The sequence below is a fragment of the Pan paniscus genome, chromosome 14 (genome assembly GCF_029289425.2).
Source record: "Pan paniscus chromosome 14, NHGRI_mPanPan1-v2.0_pri, whole genome shotgun sequence".
In the NCBI taxonomy this organism is placed as follows: Eukaryota; Metazoa; Chordata; class Mammalia; order Primates; family Hominidae; genus Pan; species Pan paniscus.
In genome coordinates this window covers 52,256,622-52,270,948 of record NC_073263.2, presented here as the reverse complement: position 1 = coordinate 52,270,948, position 14,327 = coordinate 52,256,622, and the positions used below count along the sequence as shown (strand labels likewise).

Sequence of the window (14,327 nt, the reverse complement as noted above, 5' to 3'; positions counted from 1 at the left end):
GCACACAGGCCACCCCATAAGCTATGGGACAGGTCATCTACAGCAGGGATGTCCAATTTTTTGGCTTCCCTGGGCCACATTAGAAGAATTGTCTTGGGCCACACATAAAATACACTAACACTACTGATAGCTGATGAGCTAAATTTTTTTTAAAAATCACAAAAAAAATCTTACAGTGTTTTAAGAAAATTTACAAATTTGTGTTGGGCTGCATTCAATGCCATCTTGAGCCACAGGTTGGACAGGCTTGATCTAAACAGCTCTTTGACACCTTCTGGGCAGAAATGAGCAACACACAAAGGTAGGGAAGCAAGAATGCTTTAAAGAGAAAAGAACAAAAAGTATGGTAGCTTGCGAATCCTTGAGCATGGTATGGTTCTGTCCTGGCACCTAGCTCGCAGGTGGTCCTGCTGCCACTGTTTGCTAAGTTGAAATGAACATTGGTTTTGTTTCTGGGGGATGTTTTCTAATAAGCACTTTGTCAGAAACCCAGGTCCTTCTCGGTCAAAAAACAGGGTTTTTCATAGGGAGAAGAATAGTTTCCCCTTATAGACAGAATTAGGAAGGAATCTCTGGTCCCTCATCAAACTTTGGTTCAACTTTTAGTTCTTCCTTCCATTTTTTTTGAGTGACAGTATCTGTTTCTCTTTTCCTACATTATTGAGTTGAATTTTTAGCTCATGGATTTTCAGGGATTATTCTTTATTTACATAATCATTTAAGTCAAAGTGTTTCTCACTGTGGCTACATCCCACAAATTTGTGATATAGTTCAGTATAAAGTATTTGAAATTTTCAATTATTTTTTCACTGATCCATGAATTATTTAGAAGTGGGTTTTCTAAGTCACACATGTTTTGCGAAGGGTGTCTATGTTATTGATTTCTCATTTATTTGCATTGTGATTTGCATGATAGAGTCTTTCTGATATTTGTTGAGATTTGCTTTGTGACATTATAATATAGTCAGCTTTATAAATAGTCCACATATGTTTGACAATAATGTATATTTTCTTATTTCCATTGGCTCAAGCTTGTGATTAGTGTTTTTCAGTCTTTCTCTGTTTTGTTGTTTGATCTATCTAGTTTCAGAGGAAGCTAGGTTAAAATCAGCTTGTATGTGTGTAGACTGAATGTATGTTATGATTATCATATTAGGGACATACAGGTACAAAATTGTGACATCTGCTTGGGGAATCATTCATTTTTTTAGTCATAGTGTATTTCATCCCAAATAATGATTTTTTTTGGTTTTATTTTGGCTTCTCTTTGCTTGGCATATATTTAAATATCCATTCACTTTCAATCTTTATGTGGTTTTAGATTTAAATGTGTTTCATGTAAACAGCATATAAAACCAATATAGTAATCATTATCTTCCAAAAGGTGAGTTTATTGCTTTGCTCTTGTTGTGCTTTCTGATATGTGTAGGCTTACTACTATCTTTTTTAGTGCTTTCTGTTTACCTTGCCTTATGTTTGTATCTTTATTTCTCAAGTTTACTTTCTATATACATAAGGTCAATAATCTGTTTTTTCTTTTTCTTTGAGACAGGGTCTCGCTCTGTTGCCCAGGCTGGAGAGCAATGGCATGATCATTGCTCACTTCAGCCTTGACCTCCTGGGTTCAATGTGATCCTCCCACCTCAGCCTCCTGAGTAGCTGGGACTACAGGTGCATGCCCTCTTGCCCAGATAATTTTTGCATTTTTTTTTTTTATAGAGACAGGGTTTTGCCATGTAGCCCAGGCTGGTCTCGAACTCCTGGAGTCAAGCAATCTGCTTGCCTTAGCCTCCCAAAGTGTTGGGATTACAGGCATGAGCCACTGTGCCCAGCCAATAAAATTTTAATTCATCTTTTCCCTCTGCTGATTTTGAAGTTTTATGTATTATTTCTCTACTTTTAATAATAACTCTTACATTTTTCACACATGTACCTAACAAGTCTGATATTTATGAGCTTGCCACCTTTCTCTTGAATAATACAGTGCTTAGAGTGCCACTCCATTCGACATGTCACTGCTGTTCAGCATTTGAGAAACATCTTGCTCAGATGGTTCTAAAATGAACCGTCATTCATTTACCACATTTAGATGTCCTAAACTCCACGTTCGTTTTTATAATTTTTGTTTTGAACAATGAATTCTTTAGATTTATACCATGTGTTTGAGTTTCTTTGTTCACTGTTGCATCCTGAATCTCAACCATTTTCAGTTGAATTTCCTCTCAGAATTATGTCTTCAGAAATATCTAACTGTGAGAGTCTATTAGTGGTAATTCTGCCCTTTTAAATGAGAGCATATTTATTTTTCCCTGAGTTTTAAATGATAGTTTGGTAGGAATAAAAAAAAAATTCTAGGTTGACAGTTATTTGAAGCTATTATTCCATTGTCTTCTCTATTGTTGTGGTGAGAAATCAGCTGCTGTCTTGTCATTCGTTGAAGTCCATCTGTATTTTTCTGATTGCCTTTAAGAGTAATTTTGCCTCGATGAGTTTAGATTTGGATTTCACTTAACTTGTTCTCCCTATGACATATTTTACTTCCTTAATATAAAGATTTCTGTTTTGGATCTACTCTGTATAATTCTAATCCATTGTTCTCTTTGAATATTGCCTCTTTCTCATTCTGTCTGTTGTTCTCCTAGAAGTGTTCATTGGACTTTCTCATTCTGTCATCCATGTTGTTCAACTTCTCATTCATATTTCCCACATCTTCAACTTGTAATCTTGCATTCTAAGGTATTTTTTTCATATTTATTATCTGGTTTCCTCATCCTCACTTTATATATATTTAATCAGGTGTTTAAGCTGTCAATTAAGTTTTAAATTTCTACTATAATTATCATTTTTTAGAAGTGGATGGGCTTCTTTTGCAAGCCTGTTTTTTCTTAAAACGCTTTTCTGATTTCTTCTTCTATATCTTTAATCACTTAAGGCACAGGTCCCTAACCCCTGGGCCATGAACAGGAACTGGTCTGTGGCCTGTTAGGAACCACACCGCACAGTAGGAGATAAGCAGTAGGTTAGCAAGCATTATCACCTGAGCTCCTCCTCCTGTTGTATCAGCAGCAGCATTAGATTCTCATAGGAGCACAAACCCTATTGTGAATTGAGCATGAGAAGGATCTAGGTTGTGTGCTCCTTCTCACAGGTGGGAATTGAACAATGAGAACACCTGGACACCGGGTGGGGAACATCACACATCGGGGCCTGTCGTGGGGTCGGGGGAGGGGGGAGGGATAGCATTAGGAGATATACCTAATGTAAATGACGAGTTAATGGGTGCAGCACACCAACATGGCACATGTATACATATGTAACAAACCTGCACGTTGTGCACATGTACCCTAGAACTTAAAGTATAATAAAAAATAATAATCTTAGTTCAATTTGTTGTTAAGAAAAGCACTAGGTGTTCCTGTTAATATCTGCAAGAATGATTGCACTTAAATATTATTGTAAAACTAGGGCTAAGAGAATGAAGATTTAACAGAGAAATTCCAGCCACTCATCATCAGATAATAGGTGGCTAATACAACAAGTAAAATATTAGAAATTTTTAGAGTAAATAAGAAGGCCTTATCGAAGCTACCAAATTCACACCACACAACTGGATATTTGGCAGTACTTTAGCAGCAAATTTTCTTTCTTCTAATTCTCGGTTTTATTAATTAAATTACAGAATATTTTCTGAAACTATACCTGACAGTATCCAGTATGATCAGGAAGTAATTATTGAGATGATTTTTTTCAAGAATAATATGTATTCATCCAATCATTCATTCAATCACTGAACACTTGTGGGCCATCTACTATATGCCAGCCAGAATAAGGTGACACATGAGTATTAAGGTGACACATAAGTATTAGAAATTAGTTTCTTTTCAAAGTACAAATGTACTGCATTTTCTCCTTTGTTCACCTTCAATTTATTATGAAATAGTCAGCATGTTGTGATCTGCCTTTCAGGAAAAAGATTGTGATTTTTTAAGGTGCATACTGGGTTTATTTTATAATTGGTAACAAGAAAATTTTGCCAATCATAAAATAATTTTTATTTGATAAAGCATGCAGAAATACTTAAGGATGACTAATTATTTGACTAAAATAAAAAAAAATTATCATCTCATCTCTTAAAAAAAAAGAGAGAATCTAATGCCTGATGATCAGAGGTGAACAGTTTCACAGTTTCATCTCGACACCATTTGCCACCACCAGCCATGGAAAAAAATTGTCTTCCGCAAAACCGGTCCCTGATGCCAAAATGTTGGAGACTGCTGATTTAAAACATATTTTATAGTCTCTATTTTAAATTCTTAGAGTTTAATCTTGTCCCACATTGCATCTGCTATATCACGGTAGATTGTATTTTAAATTTCATATTTTGACTCCATCTTCAACATAGGCATTATGCAAATACTATTGTAGGGCAATGGTTGCAGACACGTTTCCCTGGAATAGGTTTTTGTTTGTTTTTGCTATGTGTTCATGGCTATTTCAGCCCAGTTCAAAATTTTAAGTTAATTTCTTAGCATGAGTGTTCCCAGGATGTTCATCTAGTACAGAGGGCAATTCCAAAGTCAAATGACTGTGTGATACAGGTCCTCTATTACACATTCTCAGGGACAACTTTACTCTCCATCCCAAACCCAGCCCAAGAGAGACTAACTTTCATTTCTTCATAGTATTGGTAGGCAGCTAAAATAATCTTTAAAAAATTTTTGGCTTCTGAGAGATTTCTCTTATTTTCTTGCAAGCTCAGAAAGGATGTTTGCCCTATTTTTATTTAGAATTTTAGGAATTCAGTAGCAAAGAGAATTCCTTAGGAAAACTAAGTTATAGTTTTGTTGCCAGACCCAGAAGTCCAGGGGATGTCATTTCCCTATACTGAAAAGAGATCTTATATTCAACATTATCTTTGATGTGGAATCATCCAAATGTACCATTTATTTGCAATGGATTTTAGAAAATAAATCATTTAGGGATTAAAAATATAGAATTACCTCCTTCTTTTAAACTACCTGGGAACTGTTCTTTCTAAATTGGCATTTGGGGATTTCTTGAGACCATGTCCATTAAATAACAAATTCTGTATTGGAATACTGAACTACTGAACACAGTGAGTATGGGATAATAGAAACACAGGCTATTTGTGTATTTGTCACAGTTCTTTTAGGAACAAGTAACAGAAACTCAAGTCCAACTGGGTTAAGTAAAAAAGTGATATTTATTGACCCAGATGGCCAAAAAATCTTGGGGTTTATTGTTCAAGTATAGCTAGAGCCACATACTCAGAAAGTATTAGATTAGAATCTGGCTCTTTTAATCTCTTGGTTCTCCTTTCTTCTGTGTTGGCTGCATTCTCATTTGGATGCTATCCTTATGGTGGCAAGATATTTTCCAATAGCCTCAGTTAAAGAGGATAGCAGATCCTCTTTAGGTCTTGTCTAGCAGATATTCTGGGCCTGTGGCCTATTGGCCTTGGCTTAGATCAGCTGTCCATTCTGATCAGTCCACGCTGTGATTGGCCTGGGCCCTGGAGTTGTGATCAGCTTTGGTCCAACTGCATAGGCTAAGAGTGGGGTGTAGTTTTCCAAGAAAAAAAAAAAACCAGAGTGCTGTCACCAGAAGAGAAAAGAATGGAAGCTGGGTAAGCAAAGTACAACAATTGTCCCCCATAACCTATCTAATTTCTTGTTTGTGTTTGTTGTTCATTTCAGGATAGTGTTGAGTTTAGAAACATCTGCAGTCATTTGGCTCTACAGATTGAAGGACAGCAGTTTGACAGAGACTTGAATGCTGCCCACCAGTGTTTGAAGACAATAGTCAAGAAGCTGATTCAGTCACTTGCTAATTTTCCTTCAGATGCCCACATGGTAGCCTGTGCTTCCTTGAGACAGATCTTACAGAATCTCCCAGACATATGAGTGTTAAAGGCATCGGGAGTAAAACCACAGCCAGCACTGTTAAGAGAACCAGATACCTTACCTTCCTAATTGAGTCAGCAGACAATGGATATTTTTATATCCAAAGGGGAAAGACTTGATGGTACGTGGAGCAGTCTGACCAGTGGCATCTGTAGCCTTCAGGATTATAGCATGTTAATGAAAATTTTTTAAAGCAGTAGTTCATATTTTTAAGTATATTGACCTATTTGCTGACTTTCTGATTGAAATACATTCTACTTTGTGAAGCTGATTTGATTATGTATGTATATATTTATTCATATTATTAGTTTTTATTGAATGATACCTTAATTTGTATTCATATTAATGTAGGTCTAAAGGGTTTAATGTGGTTATTTATATAATTAAAGTTCCATGGTTCTTAAAATTACCTTGAATGAATGAGATATTTGATAATTGCTTTGTTCTATTAATACTTACTGGACACTTCCTTTTATAAGAACGATCTTTGTAGGACTATATGTGTCAGTAATTATGAGCTTCAATCCTGACATTAATAACTTACTGTTGAGCAGAGAAGAGTTGCTTCTAAACCTTGTGCTTTTATATACTAATTTAAAAACTTAAAGTGGTAGTGAGCTATGAAGTGCCAATCATGTATGATATGTAAATACAAAGCACAGTATTATTAAAGTCTCATGTGGAAAAGTCTAGCTTTTACTGTTTCTAAATATTCTGATTGAAGTAGGAAATTATTTAAAAAAAGGAAAGGAGTGGATCTACTGGCAGGTTTCCCAAACCGTTTACAGCCGGGAAGAGAGAAGGTGATTTTTTTTTTTTTTTCAACAACAGTCCACACATACTTAGGAAAAACTAAATTTCTTGTTGTTCAATGATGACTGTGTTGAGAGCCAAAGTAAAATGCTATTTTTTCCCTTAAAATTTTAATAGAAACAGCAACATATTTAGAAAAAAAGGATTATAGTGATTATGTGCAGCTTGTTTTCTAAAAGAATCATCAACTGGGTCTGCGTGGTGGGAGTACAGTATATTTCTAAGGTGTTAATAGTAATCAAAGCCTTTTTAATCTCACCCACTCTAATCCTAGTTGGTTCTAAATGTTTTCTTCCAGAATCTGAGAATGAAAGGTAAACATATTGCTTCTCTTTGGACGTAACTGACCATTTCCAGAGAAGGGAACTAAGTATATGATACTGAATTCTAAAGGAAAGGCAGATGCTCTGTGTGTCTGTGTGCATGCGTGTGTGTGTGTGTGTGTGCTCATGTGTGTACATGTGCATGAGTGTGTGTAGGGGTGAGGTGGGCCAGAAATAAAGGGCATTTATTTCTTCACTTGATCTTAGCCAAAAGGCTGAGAAGCGGTGGGCATTTATTTCTTGAGAATAATCTTTGCCACTCAGTTTTCCCACACCTAAGAAACATTGTATTCTGGGGGGATGCCTTTCTTTTATGATGAGGTCTTTCTTCCCCCAGGGAAATTAGCTCTGTGCTTTTCTTTCAAGACCCATCATTATTTATATGCTGCCTACCCTATTGTAATTAATGATTCCCTCAATGAATATTAAGTTTTTTTTACCTTACCCAACGAAATAGTGAACATTTTTAATTTTCTGTCTGTGCTTGTGCTTTTTCCTCACTTTGTACCATGCTTCCTATATGCTGACAAAAATCCTATTCATCCTTCAAGATCTGACTTACCCACCACCATGAACCCTCATGGGCCATCCTAGCCAGAGGTGAACTCTTCCTCTTCTAAACTCCCATAGAACACATTTTGTGCTACTTTTCTGGTGTTTATCACATGACATCTTAATAGCATAGCTGTTGGTAAATCTGCTGTCAAGATTAGCTTGCTGAAGACAGGGATTATCTAGACATCTTTGTATGTTACATAGCATCTACAGTTCTTAAAGTTCTATGATGCTACCAGAACTTTGGTTGCCCCTACCACCTTTTTACACCCCTCCCCCACCCCATGCTAACTTTGGTGTCTTATGTTCTATGGTCAGTCTGCATAATCAATTGGTGCCACATGCCACCAGTTCCCTTCCCTTTTTTCCCTTTCGTTGAATGCTGCTTGCAAAACTCAATCCCTGGTCAAGTCCAACTCTCTGCCTACTCAACGTCTGTAGAGGAGCTCTGAATATGGCTGGAGAAAAACACCCAGCCATACCAATCTCACTTCAGCTCGTGGCTCCCAGTCTCCAGGGACCCTTGGCATTCTCCATTAGCCCTACTTCATTTCCTAGACCTGCAATGTTCAGTATGGTAGCACTGGCCGCACGTGGCTACTGAGCACTTAAAATGTGGCTCATCTGAATTGAGATGTGCTGAAAATGTAAAATGCACACTGGCTTTTGAAAACTTATTACTAAAAAAAAAGAATCTAAAATATCTTGATACTGTTTATACTGATTACGTGTTGAAATGATAATATTTTGAATATGTTGGGTTAAGTAAAATATACCATTAAAATTAATTGTACCTATTTCTTTTCATGTTTTCAATATGGGTACTCTAGAAAACTTAATATTCCATGGATGGTTTGCATTATATTTCTATGAGATAGCGCTGTTCTGGAAAATCCACTAGATAATTCACTGCTGGCCTTAACAATTCACTCTCTGAAGGCTCTTCCACACCTTTTCAAACTTTACCCTTGTTTACTCTTCTCATTCTCAGCTGATGAGCTTGCTTCTGATTGCACAGGGACAATGGAAGCCATCAGAAGAGCATGTTCCTCGTCTCCCTAGCAGATCTACCTACCCTGAATCTGTACACAGGTACTCTGAGTTTGTTTCTGTTATAAGGAGGACTGCCCTGCTCCTGTGCAAGGCTGGTTGGCCACTAAGGCTCTGGACTCTGTCCCTTCTCACTCACATTCATTCTCTTGCTTGCATTATCAATTTTTGCCTCTCATAATATCATTGAGTCAGCATGATATTATGTTATAGTATCTCCAATTCAAAAAAAAATTCCTCTGGCTACTGTTTTGATTTTTTTGCTCCCCTTAACAGCAAAACTCATTGGAATAATTGTCCAAATTAGTTACTTACAATTCTTTTTGTCCGATTCCCTTTTGAATCCACTCCAAATGGATTTGTGCCCACAATGCTATCAAAACTTCTCTTGTCAAGACTCCTGATGACTGTCTCACTGATAAATTCCATGGTAGATTCACAATCCTCATATTACTTGATCTATCATCAGCTTTTGATGCGGTTGACTATTCCCTCCTTGAGTCACTTTCTTATTTGTTTTCCAGGTCAGCAGACTTTCATGGTTTTACTTCTTCACTGGCTTACTTTCCAGACCTTTGTCCTGGTTCTTCCACATCTCTTGATTTCTTAATTGTGTAGTGCTTTGGGGCTCAGTTTTGGTCCTTTTCTCTAACTACACCTAATAGTTGGTGATTTACAATACTGGCTATTCACTAATGATGCCCAATGTATGTCTTTCACCCTGAGCTCCAGACTTCTGTGTTCAACTGACTACAGAATATCTCTACTTGGATGCCGAAAGTCATTTCAAATTCCAAAATGGAATTATGGATTCCCAAGACTGCTTCTCTGCCATCTTTCAAATTTCAGTTGGCTATGGCTCTTATCCTTCCAGTCACACAGGCAAAAAACATTAGCGACATCCTTGACTTCCCTATTAGTGTCACCTAAATTCACTCAATCAGCAAATCCTGTTGGGTCAACCTTCAAAACATGTCTCAAATCAGATCACTTCTCACTACTTCCATAGCCACTATTCTGGTCCTAGGCACTATTGTCTCCTGTCTGGAATATTGCAGTACCTCTCTGAGGGGTCATAGTATTTCTCTGCTCTCTATAGTCTATTCTCCACACATCAGCCACAGTAAAAAACGTTAGATCAATTATGTCTCTGCTCTACCAATAGCTTCCCTTTTTACTCAGAATAAAATCCAAATTCTGCCTTTTGGAACCATCTCCTACTACACACCTAAGACACGAGTCTCTTTACCACTCACCTCTTCAAATACGACAACGATTAATCCTATGGCCTTTGCACTTGCTCTTCCCTCTGCCAGAACAATGTTTCTCATCTATTTCAAGGAGGTCTCTGCTCCAAAGCCTCCACATTAGGGAGGCCCTCTCTAGCTCCCTCAGCAAAAATAGCATCCCCTTTTACTCTCTTATCCCTATTCCCTGCTTTGTTTTCTTTGTTGCTCTCACAATGGCCTGAATTTGTTTATGTTTTTATTGCCTGTTGTAGTGGCTAACTGGTGGCCCAAAAAGTTATGTTTATCTTAATCAAAGGGACCTGTGAATATTATCATATATTGCAATAAAGTGAATATTACCTTAGATGGTAACAGATGTGATTACATTAGGGATATTGTGGTGAAATTGTTTGGGATTATCTGGGTGGACCCCAAATGCCATCACAAATGTGCTTATAAGAAGAAGGCAAAGGGAGAGAACACAGGCAGAAGAGGAGGAAGCAATGTGCCCATGGGAACAGAGTACAGTGACGGGCCCACAGTCAGGGAATGCTGACAGCTACCAGAAGCTGAAAGAGGCCAGGTGCAAATTCTCTAGCGCCTTCAGAGGGAGTGCTGCACTGGGGCCATCTTGATTTGGGGCTTCTGGTCTTCAGAACCATAAGAGAATACATTTCCATTGTTAGAAGCCACCCAGTTTGCCGTAATCTGTTGCAGCAGCCATAAGAAATGAACATACCTGTTTTTCCTCTCTAGAACGAAAGCGCCAGGGATGTTGTTCACAGCTGTATTCTCAGTACAGCAGCAGTGCCTAGAACAGGTTAACAGCTCAATAAATATTTGATGAATTAAGTCATGTGGTTAGTCACTTACGTTTTTTGGTAAATAAACCCAAAAAAAGTGAAAAGAATCATTTTAAGGATTAAATTGATCAGTGCATTTTAGGCGGATGTTGAGTTAAAAACAATCATGTAGCAATCACTCAATAAATGATTAATAATTGTGATGGTCATCCTAACAATGACTGGGCCAGCCTGGGCCATTCTGAGTGGCCTTTTCTCCTCAATTTTCCCATGTAGTGCTTTTCCTTTTCTCTCTCACTTCAAAGTCAGACTGTGTTTTTTAAATTTAAGACCATGTAGTACCTTGGGTAATGTGTGACACATGCATAAAGACAGGTTGTGGATGTCCTTTTATAACTCTGAAAAAAGTCACATCATCTGATGTTTTCTCCATTGAATTTCCTTAACTGTTTCACCCTCCTATTTCCTTTAATTCTTATTTTTAGATGATCTATAGTAATGAATTTCTGGATGGTGGAAACACATTTTCTTATAGAATAAAAGTTGGGGACATACTGGTGATCTTTTAATTAGAGCTGGATACAGGAGTGACAAGATGGCACTTGTCCCCTTCTCTTGTCTTGAGATGCTCTCCTCACTGTATTCTGTAATTTCCTGGGAGCTCCAAGAGCTCCCAGATCAGCTTATCTTACATCCTTTTGACTGCCGGCCTTACATTGATTGAGGAACTATCTTCAGGTTCCTTTGGCTGTTTTCCATTTCTTGATTTAAATGAAGGCCTTTGGAGGGTAGGAAGCCATCTGGACACTTGCTTCTGACAGAACATAGGACTGCAAGAACCAAATCTTCCCCATCTTAAAATTCCCTCCAACAGTTGGCTCCATTTTCCATTTTTCCTTCATGCTCTGGTGCCAGATCCTCATGCAGTAAATCTATCTGAGAGGAGTACAAATCTTGTAGATCCGTGAGTTTCAAGACACATTTAATTCAGCAGAACTTCAACTAGCAGTGTTCCATATCATCTGGGTGTCCTCATCAGGGATCCCAGTGTTCCATTCTACAGCCAAGAAATTACCACAGTCCTGGTTTCACTTAGCTACATACCAGAACCAAAGGTCTAGGCTGTCACAGCCCTAGTATGTGTTACCAGAGAGCTTTACCTTTGTTGGATGTGACATGTTTACTGCTTTGCTCAATAGAAATGGTATTTGAAGCTGAACCATAGTTTATAAATTTCTCTCTTTGCAGACAAGTTCATATCTGCTCCATGCATACAGTCATAATTCAGGAGACACTTCCAAGGTTGGTAGAAATCTTTCCTGGCACAGAAGTACCAATAATTTGTTCCCCTTGACTTGGTGGAGACTTTGATAATAATCACGGCTTTATTTTCTTTTTCCTTAAAAAAAACCATTACAAAATGCCTATGGAGCATAAGGGTATCTGGCAGAAAAACCAATTCACAGGGATCCTAGAAACAAGTTGGAGAAGACAATGTTGGCTTAGATTGGTACAAAAGGGAGAGAGGAGGTTCTGCAAAGACCTCTGCCTCCCTGCACCTATATTCCAGCTCTGAATGGAGCTCGAGAGTACAGGAGAACAGCAAAGCTTGGCGCCGTGTGTGTGTGTGGCGGGGGTAGTGCAGATGGAGGGAGGAGAGGGGAAGAGGTACACTAAGCCTGATGCTGTAATCCCAAACATGAAGAAAGCAGTGGGATAATCTGGAAAATTAATGTCCTTGGGATATCCACAGACCCACCTTAAAGAATTCCTCAAATGCACTTGGTTTGTTGATTTGCCCAAATGAAAAAATATAGTGCTCCTCACAAATGACACTTTTCATAACGTCTGGGAAGTGCTGATGCTCTTTTATACACAGCCTCATTCAGTCCTCTGAGTTTGTCTTTGATACCCTCTTGTCTCTCATTCTTTAATCTTATCTCAGCCCCTCTCTGTCTTGGGCCACATTCCACAGAATTGTGGCAAAGGCATTTAGAAGGCTATTAATGGCATTATGTTTTTATGGCTAACTATTCTTTTATACATAAATAAAGTTAACAGATGTTGGTCTTTCTTTTCCTTCCATTTTTTATATATTCCCTTGCCTCTCTTCCAGTCTCAGTTTACATGATACTTGTTAGACACCTATTTCCTGTGTAACTCAGAATGGAAGTATATGAGTGTATAGCAGGATTACTGTTTACACTCACATTGCATTAATTGGCATACTCAGAGGGAACAGAAATAAGCTATTCTATCCATTTTCTTGCCTTGCAGCAAGTTTAATTGAAGGATGAAAGGGAGAGAATGAGATAAAAGTTATCTCATTCTGTTAACTTTATTTATGTATAAAAGAACAGTCATATAAACCATAATGGAATTAATAGCCTTCTAACTGCCTTTGCCACAATTACGTGGAATGTGGCCCAAGACAGAGAGGGGCTGAGATGAGATTAATGAATGAGAGACAAGAGGGTATTGAAGACAAACTCAGAACACATTTGATGTAATTGACCTCACACTTTTGCTTAATTAAATTTAAATGTTTACTATGATACCCACTTTATATTATAAAATTGTACTTTTCTGCAGCCCCCACTCAAGAATATTTCCTGTTCTTGAAGCAAATTTTTGTATTTTTCATAAAAAAGTGGGGTAGTTTTGTTGTTTAGTAGTATCAGAAGCTCTAAAGTTAATGGGGCTGGAATTACTGCATAGTCATGAGGTTGCACTAAAAGTTGTTTTGCTCCTGTTTTCTGGGACTTGCTTCTTTAGGGAAAATGTTGTACCATTAAATCACAAAACATTCACAAATTCACATGCACCATAAGTGGGCCTGTGGGACAGTCTACTTCAAGTTCATCTAGAGCATTTAGAAGCAAACATTCCTACATTTCTTGGGCCTAGCTCAAATGCAAGCCACCCTCTAGTCTGCTTGCAGAATACAGCTAGTCCATTGTTTCCAGGTGTTTTAATGAATGAACCTGCTCAATAGTTGATCTAGTCAGTATAGAAATAATTGAAAAAGAATTGAGAAGAAATCCAATAAACTCAGTAAGGCTCTGTATGTGTGCGTATATGTGTGTGTAATTTTTTGTATCAATAAACACATGATTTACAGGTGTTCCCTCTCATTTTCTTCCCCTCATTTCAGTAGACTGATATATAGGTTTAAAAGATCTTTGAGTGTAGAGATTTTTCTGTCGACAATGAGTATTCAAAGAAGTGAGAAATTTCAGAATGACATGCAATTGTAAGTAATGATTACGTATCTAACATGCTCCCAAATGGACTTCTATGCATTAATTATCATTACATTACAATTTCCAAGATGTCTTTTAGCTACAGGTTTTAAACACTGTTGATAACAAATAAAATGAGTTCTTGGCGGGGGAAAAAGAGGGAGACTCTTAGCAAACCTGTGTCACAAGTGAAAAATAGTTTGCCAAATAAATAACTCAGACACTTTAATATTTGTCTAGATAACTATATCTCCATTTTTTACCTTTTATTTAAATAGAATTATAGATTTATAGATTCTGTTCATAAATTATTCACAGATTATAGATTCATAGTGGCAAAATCTAGTACATGGAGTCTGATGAATTCTTCACCCAATCCAAATGATGA

At 37.5% G+C, this 14,327-nt stretch overlaps 1 protein-coding gene across 8 annotated transcripts in view; it reads left to right on the top strand.

Annotated features, from left to right (window-relative positions):
• Positions 1 to 14,327, top strand: part of DLEU7 (deleted in lymphocytic leukemia 7) — a 148,416-nt gene that overhangs the window by 15,013 nt on the left and 119,076 nt on the right. Inside the window, exon 3 of one of the 8 annotated variants that reach the window (XR_004665920.3) lies at positions 5,718 to 5,856. The exons of 6 other annotated variants lie outside the window; for them this stretch is intronic. Coding sequence is in view for 1 of the 2 variants with exons in the window: in XM_024925326.4 (XP_024781094.2) it covers positions 5,718 to 5,924 (207 nt within the window). In the remaining variant the exon portion in view is untranslated. Of the gene's footprint in view, positions 1 to 5,717; positions 13,822 to 14,327 lie in introns of those variants that run through there. One more of the 8 variants, XM_024925326.4, reaches the window with a different exon arrangement.